Source organism: Cornus florida, unplaced genomic scaffold, assembly GCF_030987335.1.
Source record: "Cornus florida cultivar Cherokee Brave unplaced genomic scaffold, ASM3098733v1 CherokeeBrave_3.0.0_Hap2_Chr11, whole genome shotgun sequence".
Classification (NCBI taxonomy): Eukaryota; Viridiplantae; Streptophyta; class Magnoliopsida; order Cornales; family Cornaceae; genus Cornus; species Cornus florida.
The window spans coordinates 137,017,452-137,037,700 of NW_026775581.1; the positions used below are offsets into that span (position 1 = coordinate 137,017,452).

At 38.5% G+C, this 20,249-nt stretch overlaps 1 protein-coding gene across 1 annotated transcript; it reads right to left on the reverse strand.

The window, feature by feature from the left end:
* Positions 1–18,283: 18,283 nt before the first annotated feature.
* On the reverse strand, positions 18,284–20,249 carry LOC132282232 (uncharacterized). Its single transcript, XM_059783839.1, has 7 exons — positions 20,233–20,249; positions 19,770–19,921; positions 19,527–19,657; positions 19,231–19,439; positions 18,914–19,120; positions 18,746–18,826; positions 18,284–18,637 (listed from the first exon to the last, which is right to left on the reverse strand). Exons 1-7 carry the CDS (start codon positions 20,247–20,249, stop codon positions 18,394–18,396), a joined length of 1,041 nt encoding a protein of 346 aa, XP_059639822.1. The 3' UTR covers positions 18,284–18,393.

The window sequence follows — 20,249 nt, forward strand, 5'->3', positions numbered from 1 at the left end:
CTTCTGAAAACTATTGTTATATGCGAACTCCACAAGTGACAAATACTCCTCCCAATGGCCCTTAAAGTCAAGGACACAAGAACGAAGCATATCCTCCATTATCTGATTAACCCTCTCGGTCTGTCCATCAGTTTGAGGATGATAAGCAGTGCTAAGATGCAACTCTGTACCCAAAGCCTGCTGAAAACTCTTCCAAAACCCTGATACAAAGCTCGAATCCCTATCCGATATAATAGATAACGGAATGCCATGCAACTTCACAATCTCTGTAATGTAAAGTTTCGCCAACTGTTCCGAAGTGTAATCAGTGCGAATAGGCAAGAAATGAGCAGATTTAGTCAACCTATCAACGATGACCCAAATGGAATTGTGATTCTTAAACGAGTTAGGTAATCCCTCTACAAAATCCATAGAAATGCTCTCCCATTTCCACTCCGGTATCGGCAGTGGCTGTAGAGCTCCTGGCGGCCTCTGATGATCAATCTTGACTATCTGACAAGTACTACATCGTGAGACAAATAGAGCAATGTCCCTCTTCATACCTGCCTACCAAAACTGCCGCTTCATATCCTGATACATTTTGTCACCTCCAGGATGAACCGAAAACTCAGAGTGGTGAGTCTCAGTCATCACATCCTTCCTCAACTCATCAGCAGAAGGTACCACTAACCGTCCCTTGTACCTCAAACCTCCATCAGCCCCAACATAGTAGAATGGAACCTCTCCGGAAGCTATCTCTGCAACTTTATCAATGCACTGCTGATCCGTGAGTTGTGCCTTCAAAACTTTGTGAATGATAGAAGGTGTAACTACCATGCAAGCCAAGAAAGTATCCGACAATTCATCCACCCTCTTCAACGCATTCCACTCAGTAATGAACAGAGTGGAAAGACTACCAACAGGTCGACGATTGAGTGCATCTGCCACCACATTCGCTTTCCCTGGATGATACTGGATAGAGAAATGATAGTCTTTCACAAACTCCAACCATCGGCGCTGTCTCATATTCAGCTCTCGCTGAGTGAACAAGTACTGCAGACTCTTGTGATCACTAAATAATCTGAAGGATTCACCCAACAGATAATGCCTCCAAATACGTAAGGCAAAGACCACCGCTGCCAACTCCAAATCATGTGTTGGATAATTAAGCTCATGAGGCTTAAGTTTCCGAGATCCATACGAAATTGGTCGCTCCTCCTGTATCAAGACACATCCCAGACCCTGCAAAGAAGCATCTGTGTAGACAAGATACTCAATCCCGCTCTGTGGGGTAGACAAAACCGGTGCAGAAGTCAACTTAGTCTTCAGTTCATCAAAAGCTTTTTGACAATGTTCATCCCACACGAACCGTACACCCTTCTTAGTCAGATGAGTGAGTGGTCCCGCTATCTTTGAGAACCCCTGGATGAACCTTCTATAATAACCTGCCAAACCGAGAAAACTCCGAATCTCGGTAGGTGATGTAGGCTGTCCCCACTCAACCACCGCTGAAACCTTGGCTGGATCCACCGCTATTCCCCTTTCTGACACCACGTGACCCAGAAATTTCACTTCCCGCTGCCAAAATTCACACTTCTCAAACTTGGCATACAACTGATGCTCACGAAGCGTCTGTAAGACTATCCGAAGATGACTAGCATGATCGTCCTCTGACCTCGAGTAAATCAAAATGTCATCTATGAAGACAATGACAAATTGATCCAAGTAAGCTCTGAAGACTCTATTCATTAAATCCATGAAAACCGCTGGTGCATTAGTCAACCCGAACGGCATCACCCGAAACTCATAAGATCCATATCTAGTGAGAAACGCTGTCCTCGGGACATCCTGCTCCCGAACCCGAAGTTGATGATATCCAGACCGCAGGTCAATCTTAGAGAAATAAGTAGCTCCCTTCAACTGATCAAACAAGTCATCAATCCTGGGCAAAGGATACTTGTTACGAATAGTAACCTTGTTCAACTCCCTGTAATCTATACACAAGCGGAGCGAACCATCCTTCTTCTTCACAAATAAAACCGGTGCTCCCCAGGGTAAAGTACTCCTGCGAATGAAACCCTGGCTGAGTAGCTGCTGAATCTGATCCCTCAGCTCGCGCATCTCCACTGGTGCCATCCTATATGGTGCCCTAGCAATAGGCGTAGTGCCTGGAGCTAAGTCTATCACAAAGTCGATCTCGCGACTAGGCGGCAACCCTGGAATCTCCTGAAATACATCCGGGTAATCCTGTACAATTGGTATGTTATCCAATAATACAGTAGTCCCCTCATCCGTTTCCTCCTCCATATGAAACAAATAGGTGCTAGTGATCCCCTTAGAACGCGGCATAGTGACGACGTACATGTCCTGACCAGGTATAGTGAAAATAACTGATCTATCATAACAATTAACTTGGGCATGGTAATGCGATAACCAATCCATCCCAAGTATCACGTCATAAGTGTGCATGTCCAGGACCAATAGATTGGCTAGAAATCCGAGTCTACCAATATCTAGTGTCACAGGCCCATCACTCTCATGTAAAATGGCTGTATCGCCCAATGGTATAGAAATACCTTGAGGTTTAGTGCATACCCTCGTCCTCATCCCAGATAAAGCAACAAAAGTCCTAGCTACAAATGAGTGTGTAGCACCCGTATCAAATAAAACACGTCCATGCAAACCATGAATAGGAAACTTACCCTCAATAGCCTGAGGTGCCCGAACATCCTGTGGCATGAGGTTGTACACCCTGCCATAATGTAACTGCTGCGATGCCTGTCCCTAAGGCTGCGGCGGCGCTGGTAAAGCTGGATATGTCTGTCCCTGAATCCGTGGAACCTGTGGAGCTGGTAAAGGCACTGGTGCCCTCTGCCCCTGCTGTACATGTTGTCCCTGTCTCTGTCCCTGTCTTACTGTAGGACACTGCCTGGAAGTGTGACCATACTCTCCACAAGTATAGCAACTACCCTGGAAAGTACCAAATGGCCTCCTCTGTCGGTTAGCCTGTGGCTGACCCTGTCCTGCCTGTGGTCCCCCATTCTGCTGCCTCTGAATAGGTGCCCCATTCTGCTGAGCATCTGAACCACCCTTGTGCTTCTTCCAAGGCTGATGTCCCTGGAATTTGCCCTTGTCATTCTATCGGTGTCCGTTCCCATTCCCTTTCTCAGCTGACTGATTAGCAGAGTCTCGATCACCCCGCTTCTCACCCTTGGCCTATCTAAAATCTACGGTCAACTGATACTGCTGTAGAGCGGCGTCTACCACCTGAGCATAAGTAGTATTGGCTGGACTACCCGTAATAGCTCTCTTGATAGACCACATCAGTCCCTTGACGAAACTGTTGCGCTTCTTCTCCTCTGTATCCACCTCCTCCGGTGCAAAGAGAGACAAGCGTGTGAACTACTACTCATACTCCGCTACTGTCATGTTCCCCTGCTGCAGATTAAGAAACTCAGTCTTCATAGCTGCCCTGATTGCATAAGGGAAATACTTTTCATCAAAGCGTGCACTGAACTGATCGTAAGTCAATGCCATCCTCTCCGCTGCGGTGGTAACTGACTCCCACCACTGTAGTGCATCCCCAACTAGCTTGAAAGTAGCAAGGATCTGCTTCTGAACCTCCGTGCACTGAACCAAGCGAAGATGTCGCTCGATGTCCTGTTTCCACTGATGAGCTGCTCTCGCATCGGTGGAGCCTGTGAACTCAGGTGGGCTCCCCTTTGTGAAAGAACTCCTAGCCTTCTCCCAAGTATCAATCCGAACAACCGGTGCCGGTAACGGTGCCGGCTGTACTTGAGGCTGATTCCGAAGTGCAGCGGTTACCCCTGCTTCTATAGCCCGAGCAATAAGGTCATTGATGTGAGGAGGAAACTCTGGATCTCCTCCCTGATCCCGAGTCTGCTGAACTTCCTCATGCTCCTCATAGAACTGACCCTCATCCTCCTGACGCTGCCTACGAGCCGCCTCCCTTCGTTGCCTGTTTCTCTGATTGTCCCATCTTCTTCTAGCATTAACCATTCTGTTAACATAGAAAGACAGACATTAGTACGATTTAACCGAATCGTAAAGAATACAACGAATCCTAATCTTAGGCTCTAAATAAAAGAATACACTACGCGGAAGTCTTAAAACGATAGATCCCTAGAGACACTTGAACCTGGAGTGCTCTGATACCAACTGTGATACCCCTCGATTCTAGAGCCACGGGTGATCAAGTCCGAGCACAGAATACAAGGGATATCAAACAATTAATATTTAAACAAGCATTGGAATACAAGATGAATTAAAAATAAATAAATAATAAGCTGAAGGAAACTAAATAATAAATCCCTATTTTAAAATTCTCAAATAAATAATAATTAAAAATCCAATAATAAAATCCTCCAATTCTCGGATACTAATAATTAATTAAACTACAACTCGGGAATCCATATTGTGGACCCCTAACAATATCCTTACTAAAATACTGAACTGAAATAAAACTAATAATTAAACCATGCAGAGGAGTCCTACGTAGAGTCGGAAGAGTGAATGACTGTCTCTGCTTGGCACGAACAATCTCTAAGACTGGAACTGACGAACACCTGAAAAATAATGGTGGGTCAGGCCCACATACAAGTTCTAATCTATTACATCCCAAACAGAGACCCGATACACGTACACATCCTAATTAATTCAACAATAACTAAATAGTCCATAAATAGATATATACACACTAAGGGAACCTCACTAGACTATAGGGTTGTCTCAACCTGAATAGTAGGTAACATGCAAAACGCACATATAGTGGGCATGAGTACCTAGACCTACTAGGGTACACAACTACGCTATATCTAGCTACACATCCCTGGCAATATACGCACCCTAACCACTGATCCTAAGACTTAAGCTCATATCATGGCGTATAATTATATATATAAAATCCGTCCTATCCAATCATCAAAATAAACTATCCAATTATTATTTTAATAATATGTCATCCAACTATTCCGTTGACCTGACACGAATAAGTAGGACTTAACACTATGGTTAATCCGTTCCCTTATTTAAAATAGGTAGGATTTAACTCTTAAGTTAATCCGTCCCTAATATGCCCCCATCCCATAATGGTGCATTAATCCATATCATAATCAAATAAAAATTTCAAATCCAAGGATAATGTCAATAATGTTTACATATAACAATCCAAATAAATATGATAAAAATCATATACACATCCTTTGCATTTACTTGAGCAAAATATCAACTCTAAGTGGCATGCATTTAATTTACATCACAAGAAATTAACATGCAACTCTACTAAATTGTACATTTCCATGCCTTGTTTAAATTAATTTAAATCTAAACAATTGATTAAAATAATTTAACCCAACCATGTTTAATTAATTTATCCTTTTACAATTAAACCCAGACATAACATGTAAACTTAAATTATGCTCTTCAGTTCTTAATGAATCTATTAAATAAATAAATATTTAATACAAAATTCCTTAATAACAAAACAATAGCCTCAGTTTAATATCCAACATTAATTAGTCTAACTTTTAAAATATTTAATGCATCACTAATTTTTGTAATATACCAGATTCCTTTCTAACAATTTCTCACAATATCAAATTGTTCTAAGCTAACCTTTCCATCCTCGTGCCGCATGTATGTATTAGAAATGAAGTGAAATTTCAATTGCAAATACAATGAGATAAACTGAAACATTCCTGTGCTGTTCTTCCTCGTTCGGCGTGCATGACAAAACACAAAGTCTCATTATCCTTTATATCATAGTCTGATTTTTATTTAAATCCCTTATCAATGGTTTTCTCGTTCGGCGCGCACAAATTATGCAAAAACACCTTATGACTTTACCTATATATGCATACACCGATTAATATATAAACTGGTTCATTAATTTTCCCTCGTTTCGTGTGCATTCTTTAAGCATGAACAAATTTTGATTTCATATATATATACACAATACTGACACATGCGAGTATTAATTCAAGTAAAATAAAATAAAATAAATTAAATTAAATTAAAAATCAAGGCCACCAATAGTGCCAGTTCGGCATAACAGATTAATTAAAACCCATTATTAAAACATGAAGTACAATTTCCAAATAAATTCATGTAATTAGATTCAATTAATTTATTTAAAGAACCTAGAATTAATCTAGCATGCATAGGGTACGAATCAAAGGAGAAGAGAAGAATTAGAACTTGCCTTTAGGGATTAGATAAAAACCCTAACCTCCTTCTTCCTTTTCTCTTCCTTCCTCTTCCTTCTTTCTCTCTCTAAAATATAGTACGTAATATATTTTCTAACCTCTTTCACAACCCTATAATTATATATTTATAGTCAAATAAAATAACACTAATCCTTTTCCCAATCCAAGCCAAACTAATAATAAAAATAAAATAAAATCTAAATACTAAAAAGGTAACTAAAATATATGGTACGTATAATCTATGTGTAATCCTTTTTATATGTAATATATAAATATATATGACTTTCCTTATATATATATATATATTTATTTATTTATTAAATATACATATACATGGGTAATTATCCGTACCCATTAAACCCCTTATCCAAGTAGTCCATGGAGCCCAATTAGTTGGTCCATTACTACTATCTATATCCAATTCCCTAAAAATATTAAAATAAAAATAAAATAAAACAATTAAATTCCTAAATAAATACACATCATCACACACAATTTCATTTAAACAATTAAATCAATTAACACATTTAACAAATAATTAAATCAATTAAACAAGTAAACAATTAGCCAAGAAATCAACTAAAAGTAAACAATTAGCCAAGAAATCAACTAAATAATTAAATGTAATTAAAATAATTTCTTTTAAAAAAATACCGAGACTATCCTTTTAAAATCAGGGGTATTACATTCTTCCCCCCTAACAAAAGGAATTCCGTCCTTGGAATTCGCCCTTACCTTCTTCCATTATATCTGGAAACTGTGAGCGAATGACATCCTCTTGCTCCCAAGTAGACTCAGCCTCATTATGGTGACTCCACTGGACACGCACTAACGATATGACTTTATTGCGAAGAACATGATCCTTACGGTCTATAATGCGACACGGTGGCTCCACATAAGTTGCATCCGGTTGCAACTCAATCTCACCCACATCTATGTGCTGATACCTATCCTCATCGCGCAGAAATTTCCGCAACATGGAAACATGAAACACGTTGTGGATGCGATCCAAATGATCCGGAAGTGCCAACCGATAAGCTACAGCTCCCACGCGATCGGTAATCATGAATGGACCCACAAACCGTGGTGATAACTTCCCTTTCTTCCCAAAGCGCATTACACCTTTCATAGGAGACACTTTGAGTAGAACCTGATCCCCAACCTGAAACTCCAAAACACGAGTACGACGATCCGCATAACTCTTCTGCCTACTCTGGGCAGTGCGCATGCGATCCCTAATAAGAGCAATCTTCTCAGAAGTATCCTTAATGAACTCAGGACCCAAAAAACGACTCTTGCCAACCTCCATCCAACAAACAGGAGATCTACATGGTCGTCCATATAATGCCTCAAACGGTGCCATACCAATAGTCTTCTGAAAACTATTGTTATATGCGAACTCCACAAGTGACAAATACTCCTCCCAATGGCCCTTAAAGTCAAGGACACAAGAACGAAGCATATCCTCCATTATCTGATTAACCCTCTCGGTCTGTCTATCAGTTTGAGGATGATAAGCAGTGCTAAGATGCAACTCTGTACCCAAAGCCTGCTGAAAACTCTTCCAAAACCCTGATACAAAGCTCGAATCCCTATCCGATATAATAGATAACGGAATGCCATGCAACTTCACAATCTCTGTAATGTAAAGTTTCGCCAACTGTTCCGAAGTGTAATCAGTGCGAATAGGCAAGAAATGAGCAGATTTAGTCAACCTATCAACGATGACCCAAATGGAATTGTGATTCTTAAACGAGTTAGGTAATCCCTCTACAAAATCCATAGAAATGCTCTCCCATTTCCACTCCGGTATCGGCAGTGGCTGTAGAACTCCTGGCGGCCTCTGATGATCAATCTTGACCATCTGACAAGTACTACATCGTGAGACAAATAGAGCAATGTCCCTCTTCATACCTGCCTACCAAAACTGCCGCTTCATATCCTGATACATTTTGTCACCTCCAGGATGAACCGAAAACTCAGAGTGGTGAGTCTCAGTCATCACATCCTTCCTCAACTCATCAGCAGAAGGTACCACTAACCGTCCCTTGTACCTCAAACCTCCATCAGCCCCAACATAGTAGAATGGAACCTCTCCGGAAGCTATCTCTGCAACTTTATCAATGCACTGCTGATCCGTGAGTTGTGCCTTCAAAACTTTGTGAATGATAGAAGGTGTAACTACCATGCAAGCCAAGAAAGTATCCGACAATTCATCCACCCTCTTCAACGCATTCCACTCAGTAATGAACAGAGTGGAAAGACTACCAACAGGTCGACGATTGAGTGCATCTGCCACCACATTCGCTTTCCCTGGATGATACTGGATAGAGAAATGATAGTCTTTCACAAACTCCAACCATCGGCGCTGTCTCATATTCAGCTCTCGCTGAGTGAACAAGTACTGCAGACTCTTGTGATCACTAAATAATCTGAAGGATTCACCCAACAGATAATGCCTCCAAATACGTAAGGCAAAGACCACCGCTGCCAACTCCAAATCATGTGTTGGATAATTAAGCTCATGAGGCTTAAGTTTCCGAGATCCATACGAAATTGGTCGCTCCTCCTGTATCAAGACACATCCCAGACCCTGCAAAGAAGCATCTGTGTAGACAAGATACTCAATCCCGCTCTGTGGGGTAGACAAAACCGGTGCAGAAGTCAACTTAGTCTTCAGTTCATCAAAAGCTTTTTGACAATGTTCATCCCACACGAACCGTACACCCTTCTTAGTCAGATGAGTGAGTGGTCCCGCTATCTTTGAGAACCCCTGGATGAACCTTCTATAATAACCTGCCAAACCGAGAAAACTCCGAATCTCGGTAGGTGATGTAGGCTGTCCCCACTCAACCACCGCTGAAACCTTGGCTGGATCCACCGCTATTCCCCTTTCTGACACCACGTGACCCAGAAATTTCACTTCCCGCTGCCAAAATTCACACTTCTCAAACTTGGCATACAACTGATGCTCACGAAGCGTCTGTAAGACTATCCGAAGATGACTAGCATGATCGTCCTCTGACCTCGAGTAAATCAAAATGTCATCTATGAAGACAATGACAAATTGATCCAAGTAAGCTCTGAAGACTCTATTCATTAAATCCATGAAAACCGCTGGTGCATTAGTCAACCCGAACGGCATCACCCGAAACTCATAAGATCCATATCTAGTGAGAAACGCTGTCCTCGGGACATCCTGCTCCCGAACCCGAAGTTGATGATATCCAGACCGCAGGTCAATCTTAGAGAAATAAGTAGCTCCCTTCAACTGATCAAACAAGTCATCAATCCTGGGCAAAGGATACTTGTTACGAATAGTAACCTTGTTCAACTCCCTGTAATCTATACACAAGCGGAGCGAACCATCCTTCTTCTTCACAAATAAAACCGGTGCTCCCCAGGGTAAAGTACTCCTGCGAATGAAACCCTGGCTGAGTAGCTGCTGAATCTGATCCCTCAGCTCGCGCATCTCCACTGGTGCCATCCTATATGGTGCCCTAGCAATAGGCGTAGTGCCTGGAGCTAAGTCTATCACAAAGTCGATCTCGCGACTAGGCGGCAACCCTGGAATCTCCTGAAATACATCCGGGTAATCCTGTACAATTGGTATGTTATCCAATAATACAGTAGTCCCCTCATCCGTTTCCTCCTCCATATGAAACAAATAGGTGCTAGTGATCCCCTTAGAACGCGGCATAGTGACGACGTACATGTCCTGACCAGGTATAGTGAAAATAACTGATCTATCATAACAATTAACTTGGGCATGGTAATGCGATAACCAATCCATCCCAAGTATCACGTCATAAGTGTGCATGTCCAGGACCAATAGATTGGCTAGAAATCCGAGTCTACCAATATCTAGTGTCACAGGCCCATCACTCTCATGTAAAATGGCTGTATCGCCCAATGGTATAGAAATACCTTGAGGTTTAGTGCATACCCTCGTCCTCATCCCAGATAAAGCAACAAAAGTCCTAGCTACAAATGAGTGTGTAGCACCCGTATCAAATAAAACACGTCCATGCAAACCATGAATAGGAAACTTACCCTCAATAGCCTGAGGTGCCCGAACATCCTGTGGCATGAGGTTGTACACCCTGCCATAATGTAACTGCTGCGATGCCTGTCCCTAAGGCTGCGGCGGCGCTGGTAAAGCTGGATATGTCTGTCCCTGAATCCGTGGAACCTGTGGAGCTGGTAAAGGCACTGGTGCCCTCTGCCCCTGCTGTACATGTTGTCCCTGTCTCTGTCCCTGTCTTACTGTAGGACACTGCCTGGAAGTGTGACCATACTCTCCACAAGTATAGCAACTACCCTGGAAAGTACCAAATGGCCTCCTCTGTCGGTTAGCCTGTGGCTGACCCTGTCCTGCCTGTGGTCCCCCATTCTGCTGCCTCTGAATAGGTGCCCCATTCTGCTGAGCATCTGAACCACCCTTGTGCTTCTTCCAAGGCTGATGTCCCTGGAATTTGCCCTTGTCATTCTGTCGGTGTCCGTTCCCATTCCCTTTCTCAGCTGACTGATTAGCAGAGTCTCGATCACCCCGCTTTTCACCCTTGGCCTATCTAAAATCCACGGTCAACTGATACTGCTGTAGAGCGGCGTCTACCACCTGAGCGTAAGTAGTATAGGCTGGACTACCCGTAATAGCTCTCTTGATAGACCACATCAGTCCCTTGACGAAACTGTTGCGCTTCTTCTCCTCTGTATCCACCTCCTCCGGTGCAAAGAGAGACAAGCGTGTGAACTGCTACTCATACTCCGCTACTGTCATGTTCCCCTGCTGCAGATTAAGAAACTCAGTCTTCATGGCTGCCCTGATTGCATAAGGGAAATACTTTTCATCAAAGCGTGCACTGAACTGATCGTAAGTCAATGCCATCCTCTCCGCTGCGGTGGTAACTGACTCCCACCACTGTAGTGCATCCCCAACTAGCTTGAAAGTAGCAAGCATCTGCTTCTGAACCTCAGTGCACTGAACCAAGCGAAGATGTCGCTCGATGTCCTGTTTCCACTGATGAGCTGCTCTCGCATCGGTGGAGCCTGTGAACTCAGGTGGGCTACCCTTTGTGAAAGAACTCCTAGCCTTCTCCCAAGTATCAATCCGAACAACCGGTGCCGGTAACGGTGCCGGCTGTACTTGAGGCTGATTCCGAAGTGCAGCGGTTACCCCTGCTTCTATAGCCCGAGCAATAAGGTCATTGATGTGAGGAGGAAACTCTGGATCTCCTCCCTGATCCCGAGTCTGCTGAACTTACTCATGCTCCTCATAGAACTGACCCTCATCCTCCTGACGCTGCCTACGAGCTGCCTCCCTTCGTTGCCTGTTTCTCTGATTGTCCCGTCTTCTTCTAGCGTTAACCATTCTGTTAACATAGAAAGACAGACATTAGTACGATTTAACCGAATCGTAAAGAATACAACGAATCCTAATCTTAGGCTCTAAATAAAAGAATACGCTACGCGGAAGTCTTAAAACGATAGATCCCTAGAGACACTTGAACCTGGAGTGCTCTGATACCAACTGTGATACCCCTCGATTCTAAAGCCACGGGTGATCAAGTCCGAACACAGAATATAAGGGATATCAAACAATTAATATTTAAAGAAGCATTGGAATACAAGATGAATTAAAAATAAATAAATAATAAGCTGAAGGAAACTAAATAATAAATCCCTATTTTAAAATTCTCAAATAAATAATAATTAAAAATCCAATAATAAAATCCTCCAATTCTCGGATACTAGTAATTAATTAAACTACAACTCGGGAATCCATATTGTGGACCCCTAACAATATCCTAACTGAAATACTGAACTGAAATAAAACTAATAATTAAACCATGAAGAAGAGTCCTACGTAGAGTCGGAAGAGTGAATGACTGTCTCTGCTTGGCACGAACAATCTCTAAGACTGGAACTGACGAACACCTGAAAAATAATGGTGGGTCAGGCCCACATACAAGTTCTAATCTACTACATCCCAAACAGAGACCCGATACACGTACACATCCTAATTAATTCAACAATAACTAAATAGTCCATAAATAGATATATACACACTAAGGGAACCTCACTAGACTATAGGGTTGTCTCAACCTGAATAGTAGGTAACATGCAAAACGCACATATAGTGGGCATGAGTACCTAGACCTACCAGGGTACACAACTACGCTATATCTAGCTACATATCCCTGGCAATATACGCACCCTAACCACTGATCCTAAGACTTAAGCTCATATCATGGCGTATAATTATATATATAAAATCCGTCCTATCCAATCATCAAAATAAACTATCCAATTATTATTTTAATAATATGTCATCCAACTATTCCATTGACCTGACACGAATAAGTAGGACTTAACACTATGGTTAATCCGTTCCCTTATTTAAAATAGGTAGGATTTAACTCTTAAGTTAATCCGTCCCTAATATGCCCCCATCCCATAATGGTGCATTAATCCATATCATAATCAAATAAAAATTTCAAATCCAAGGATAATGTCAATAATGTTTACATATAACAATCCAAATAAATATGATAAAAATCATATACACATCCTTTGCATTTACTTGAGCAAAATATCAACTCTAAGTGGCATGCATTTAATTTACATCACAAGAAATTAACATGCAACTCTACTAAATTGTACATTTCCATGCCTTGTTTAAATTAATTTAAATCTAAACAATTGATTAAAATAATTTAACCCAACCATGTTTAATTAATTTATCCTTTTACAATTAAACCCATACATAACATGTAAACTTAAATTATGCTCTTCAGTTCTTAATGAATTTATTAAATAAATAAATATTTAATACAAAATTCCTTAATAACAAAACAATAGCCTTAGTTTAATATCCAACATTAATTAGTCTAACTTTTAAAATATTTAATGCATCACTAATTTTTGTAATATACCAGATTCCTTTCTAACAATTTCTCACAATATCAAATTGTTCTAAGCTAACCTTTCCATCCTCGTGCCGCATGTATGTATTAGAAATGAAGTGAAATTTCAATTGCAAATACAATGAGATAAACTGAAACATTCCTGTGCTGTTCTTCCTCGTTCGGCGTGCATGACAAAACACAAAGTCTCATTATCCTTTATATCATAGTCTGATTTTTATTTAAATCCCTTATCAATGGTTTTCTCGTTCGGCGCGCACAAATTATGCAAAAACACCTTATGACTTTACCTATATATGCATACACCGATTAATATATAAACTGGTTCATTAATTTTCCCTCGTTTCGTGTGCATTCTTTAAGCATGAACAAATTTTGATTTCATATATATATACACAATACTGACACATGCGAGTATTAATTCAAGTAAAATAAAATAAAATAAAATAAATTAAATTAAAAATCAAGGCCACCAATAGTGCCAGTTCGGCATAACAGATTAATTAAAACCCATTATTAAAACATGAAGTACAATTTCCAAATAAATTCATGTAATTAGATTCAATTAATTTATTTAAAGAACCTAGAATTAATCTAGCATGCATATGGTACGAATCAAAGGAGAAGAGAAGAATTAGAACTTGCCTTTAGGGATTAGATAAAAACCCTAACCTCCTTCTTCCTTTTCTCTTCCTTCCTCTTCCTTCTTTCTCTCTCTAAAATATAGTACGTAATATATTTTCTAACCTCTTTCACAACCCTATAATTATATATTTATAGTCAAATAAAATAACACTAATCCTTTTCCCAATCCAAGCCAAACTAATAATAAAAATAAAATAAAATCTAAATACTAAAAAGGTAACTAAAATATATGGTACGTATAATCTATGTGTAATCCTTTTTATATGTAATATATAAATATATATGACTTTCCTTATATATATATATATATATTTATTTATTTATTAAATATACATATACATGGGTAATTATCCGTACCCATTAAACCCCTTATCCAAGTAGTCCATGGAGCCCAATTAGTTGGTCCATTACTACTATCTATATCCAATTCCCTAAAAATATTAAAATAAAAATAAAATAAAACAATTAAATTCCTAAATAAATACACATCATCACACACAATTTCATTTAAACAATTAAATCAATTAACACATTTAACAAATAATTAAAGCAATTAAACAAGTAAACAATTAGCCAAGAAATCAACTAAAAGTAAACAATTAGCCAAGAAATCAACTAAAAGTAAACAATTAGCCAAGAAATCAACTAAATAATTAAATGTAATTAAAAAATTTTTTTTAAAAAAATATCGAGACTATCCTTTTAAAATCAGGGGTATTACATGAAGCGAATGCCCGAATTGCAGACGCGGCTACACGATTCATCGCCATATCTCTCACTTGTGATTTGAATTGAGAGTTTATAACGCATTGTCATGTTTTATAGGTGAATCAAAACTAATTTCCGAAAAAAAATATGGGAGGCAGAGTCAAAACCAAAACCAGCTATTTTTGTTGGATTTTAGTGTGAAATGTTCTATACAGCCTAGTTTTACAAGGCGGAGTCAAAAGTCTTGGATTTGAATGTGAAATGTTCGTCACGGCGCTAGTTTACTCCTAATTTTTCTGAGCTCATTTTTCATCCTCTGTAAATTACTCGCGTGTGCACAGCAACAATGTAACGACCCTAGCTGATGCCAAAATTTTAAAAAAAATTTGCATAACCTCCCCTAAAAATGGGCCTACCACAACCTGTTTAAATGAATTTTTTAACCTGTCCCAGCACAATAAACATATAATACATTCTAACATCACTTTCATCCATTCACCATGCCTTATTTAATTCCTCTTATGGTGGAACATCTACACACCAATTAATCTAAATTATCATAATTACAGTCCCAAAATACATGGTTGAGATTTAAAGTTCCTGTCTTACAATGTTACATGATACAATTGTATGGAAATATATATACCATAATTCCATTAGTGTCATTTACATCAAACAAAAGATAAGTTCGTTCTTAAGTTACAAGGCCATGAATACTAACTTAATTACATTTCCACAACTATGAATATACATAGAATGGTCAAAATACAAATTAGAAAACAACCTTCTAACAACTTTCAAGCTTGAGGTGGATTGTCGTCCACCGGTTAATTTCCAAGACCTAAAAAAAAATAATATAAATATATGGGGTGAGCAAATTGCTCAGTAGGTGACACCTAAGACACGCATCTTGTGTCCCCGTGAACCCAAACAAGGAATAAGACAATAGGAATTGGGGTCATACTGTGTAGGGAAAATACAACGTAATATACAATCTCAACACAATCAATATGGAGCAATGAAATGCAGTGCATGTTAATGTCGCTCCCTATTTTCAACAATTCAAATCCACCAATTTCAAACTGTTAATGTAACCCCCTTTGGTGACTCCGCAACGCCGAGAGAAGGATTGGCTACTGTCCCTGACCTTTGGTGACTCCGCAGCATCATTATGGGGCCCAGATAACTCAACCACGCTAGGGCAATCTCCCTAGTTCCCTCTAAGTTACATTAACCTACTGGCCCGTTGGTGACTCCGCAGCGACCGGGTTTTCTCAAAACTCTTTTTCATCAAAACTTGTTTCCCCCAAAAGTTCCCCTTTTTGTATCAAACAATTTCTTTCCCATTTTGATACCCAATCACATGCATGATCATCATATGCTTTCATGATGCCATGATACATGAAAGATTCATACAATACACAATTTAACATGCTCCCATTCAACAATTTATAAAGAAATTACTAGCACCATAAGCATAATGGAAGCTACACATAGACATGCTTTCCATATAACAAATTCTACCAAGATATAAACACTAAAGCATGTAAAATCAACATCTAAAATCAACATCTAAACATGTTTGTCTCACAAAACCACATATACACATAAACATGAATCTCATTTACAAAACCAAATCATTATTAGAGGTAATCAACTCAATTAAGCACGTTAAGCATCAATTAACAAGGATTAATTCACTAGGGGGCAAGAACTCATGGATTAGAAACCCCTACCTTTTAGAATTGCGAAAACTCTCAAAATGGGTCCAAATTTTGAAGTCTCTAGGGAGCACCAAAACTGAAATTGCTTGTACCCACGTGTAGAGTTCGTCGTACTCTCCGTTTTGCCTCAAACGACACTTAAATCTACCATGTAATGAGAGAGAAATCAAGATCCAAAGTTTGGCTTCCAAAAGAAAAGAAAAATGAAGGGAAATGAGGGAGAGAGAGGAAGAAACGGGGAGAGAGAAAAATGAGAGAGAAGAAGTGGTCTCTAAACCACTAATGCATTAATGGTGGGTCCCTCCACTTCAAATTTTGATTTTCCATTATTCTTTTGTCACAAAATTCTACACCACATAACATGTACAATGTACCACATGCACATACCACTTAATCCACATGAATTTAAATGTACCAATTGCAATTGGACCCAACCACAATCCCGTACGCAAAACGTGAAATGACAGAAATATCTTTGCGGCAACAAAATTTTCAGAAAATTAAAAAATGGCAAAAAAAATCGAAAACGTCACAAGCAAAGTAATCCTCACCTCCACACCGTCCGATGTCTTCTACATTCCACGATTTGATGCTTCATTTTACTAATTCACTTCAAAAATTATTGAGACGGTAAATTTCGATACGAGTTTATTTTTAATTATCACTTAAAATTTGTACTGAGAGTACCCTCATTATATCTTTAATTTTTTTTAATGATAATTTCATTCCTAAATGTGTTCTGTAGTTTGAAGAATTCAATTTTTTTTGGACAAAATTAGTATATTTATTGATGTCAAGAATTTCGTGACGGGCCAATTCTAACTTCTAAGGGAACAGGTTGCATACCAACAAATAAAATTTACAAAGCTCAACTGCTCAAGTAAGCTTTTAAACGATAAAGAGAAAGTCATGTATTGAATTAGACTTCAATTATAAATTAATTTCAAATTTAATTTAAATATATTTTGGTGTACCGTATCAGTATTTTAAATTTAAAATTAGATAAAGCTCAGCTTAAATTTAAACTAAATTTTATTAATTTCAAGTTTGAGACGTTGATTTGGTACTTCCAATTATAGTGATTGAATTCCAACTCAATGAATTGAAATTTCAATCCAATGCAATTCCTATTATGTGAATCTAAATGCAAGCTTATGTTGTGATATTTAAGTAATTTTTTTTTCAAAATTCAATTAATTCAATTCTAATTCTACAACACCAATTTGGTGGTCGTTACCATAATTTTAGATATTTTAACTATAAATTTTCTTTTATGAAAAAACAGTGTCTCATGTGGACTTGACATGTTTTGGCTCAGAAGTGATGATACTCCTCCTTTTTAAGAATTATCTTAGACTTCTCAGCCCATTAGAGAGGAATATGTATCCATTTTTTTTTTGGGGTTCTGTGCTCTCTTTATCATTTATATCTTATATTACAATTTTGTTTTTTTTTTCCCCTTTCTTTTGGGTACAATATGATTTTAAAAACACGCAAATTAATCTCATGGTCATTGTACTATGTGAATTTCTCATAAGTTTAAACTATTACTTGGTGCAATAGGAGAAGAAGTCTATAATTTCAATTTATAAACGTGAAAATGGCGGTTTATATTGAGGTTAGTGATGAATTGCGAAAACAGATATTTTTATAATAATTGTACATATTTGTCCTTATGATTTTTAGATTTAAGAATATTTATTAAATCAAAATATGAAAGTTTTTACCCCCAAAAAAAAAAAAAAAATTCAAAATCTGAAATTACGATATTGATGGTCCTTTGCAATGAGTTCTAGATTTAAACTAATTTAAAGTCATCCCCAATTGGTCCTATGTTTGAGGATAGATATCACACATGCTCGCAATCCATATCATCATGCCATAATGTCCAAGATGTATATAGATAAATAATTAAAGTGGCTCATTATATATATAATATAAAGTTTCACCTTATACATATTTATATAGATATCACACACTCAGGCATGCATATCTTCGACTGAAGTAACATTATTTAGTACACTCCATAAAATATCACTTCAAAGTAGATGAATTTAGTCCCACATAGTACAAATAATTACCATTTAATGGAAATAAAATTTCCAAGTTTTATTTGTTATATATATATATATATATATATATATATATATATATGTTGCTGTAATGATGGTGTATATAATAAGCGTCCTAGTTAGGTTCCTTGGAGTCCAAGCACCAACAATAGTAATCGGACCTTGAAATGTCCAACATTTCGTCTGGGCTCATCCTCTCAAGCTCATTTTGCCTCCATTGTGCAAAGTTGTTTCGGTTCTGTGGGTCAGCAGCAAGTGGGTAAGCCTCCATAAAGTGAACTTGGGATTTCATTCTCAAATAAAGCCTCATTGTAGACACACACTCCTCGTAAGGATCTTGTACACTTTGAATGTCATACCTATTCAACATATATATATAAATTAATTAAGGCCTTCAATATTATAACACTTTGAACACCAATTTAATGTACACACAATTAATGCATAAAGATTTAGTATTTAATTACCCGAGGTATGCTTTTGTTAGGTACTTGAGTGAATTACTGAGCTTGCTTGTTTTCATCAATGGAGGATATTTTGCTGTGTCCCTTTATATGGTCAAATTGAACGCACTGTCGGTGAGTATGCAAATATTATTTTATTATAAAATTTTGGAGCTTGATTGAGGAGCTTACCTTATCATTGTTGGCGGATACTCCAATTCTAGACTTTTAAGGTCATTATCCAGGCCATGACCCACAAGGGTCCTGGATTTGCCTCCTCTCGATCGGATCTTCCATATGGTTTCCCCATTGCATAAGAAGTTTTGGATCTTCCTCTGGACTTGCTTCAGTGGCATTGCATCCCTTAACATTTCTGGCCTAATGCCGGTTGTTTCATACCTAAAACGAATTAATTAATTTCAAACATTAATTAATTTTGATTGTAGTTTTGGGTGAATTCACTAGCTCAAAATCTATACTGATACATGTATATAACTTATATATGGTACCTATAGTTTGTGACTGGAAGGTAGGGTTTGACATATGTGTGAAAGATGATGTTTTCATATTCATCAATGAGGCAAACCCTTCCACAAAGGTCCAGTGAGCCATCACTCCCTCCACCAACCATTTTGCAAGCAAGTGCAACCACTCTTGCTCTACCATCCATCCTCAGGTCCTCATGAGTGCCCAGGTTAGCCATGCGATAAAGTACACCCTTCAACAAAAATATAATACTAGTAAAAAAAAAATTACATTTATAGTGTTAGGGTACTGAAAAATTAATTTTAGTTCGGATTAATACAGGGTTTACTCGTGAGAGTTGGCATGTCTCGCGGTGAAACCTAAGAGCATTACGGTTGCTAAGGATGGCTAAGCAAATATCACAACCTCGATCCTTGAATATCCTTTCACATTCTGCCTTTGGCAATGGCCCTGAGAAGCAAATATATATATGTACATGATATTGATCAATACTAAGAAGAAATGTGAATAACAATTGATATGAGATATAATTGGATTTGTACTAAATTAATAAATTAATTACCTATAAGATGCTCCCTCAAGGACTCAAATGATCGACAATGTTTCCTACAAATTCCACACATTGGTTCATGAACCGAGTGATATGAGGTCCTCATGTGCTCCACCAGGTGCTCCATTTTGTTAAACTGTCTATAGCACGCTGCGCACTTGTTCCTGCTCGAGGAATTAAGTGATTAATAACACTTGTATAATTAATTTAAAGTTTAGCATTGTGTAAAACATATGACTAGTTAACAGATAAAAATATTATATACTTCCTCTATCCCATAATAGTTGGGTGTTTTGGGAGTTCCCAAAGCACCCAACTATTATGGCACAAAAAAAAGTGCTAGCTAGTAGTGAGTTCCCAAAACACCCAACTATTATGGTACAAAAAAAAAGTGCTAGCTAGTAGTTTATGTACGTGACTGAATGTGTGTGCGTGAGAGTGAGTGAGAGAGAGAGAGAGGAGATATTATATGCACCTGAGTGTCTCCTCCAT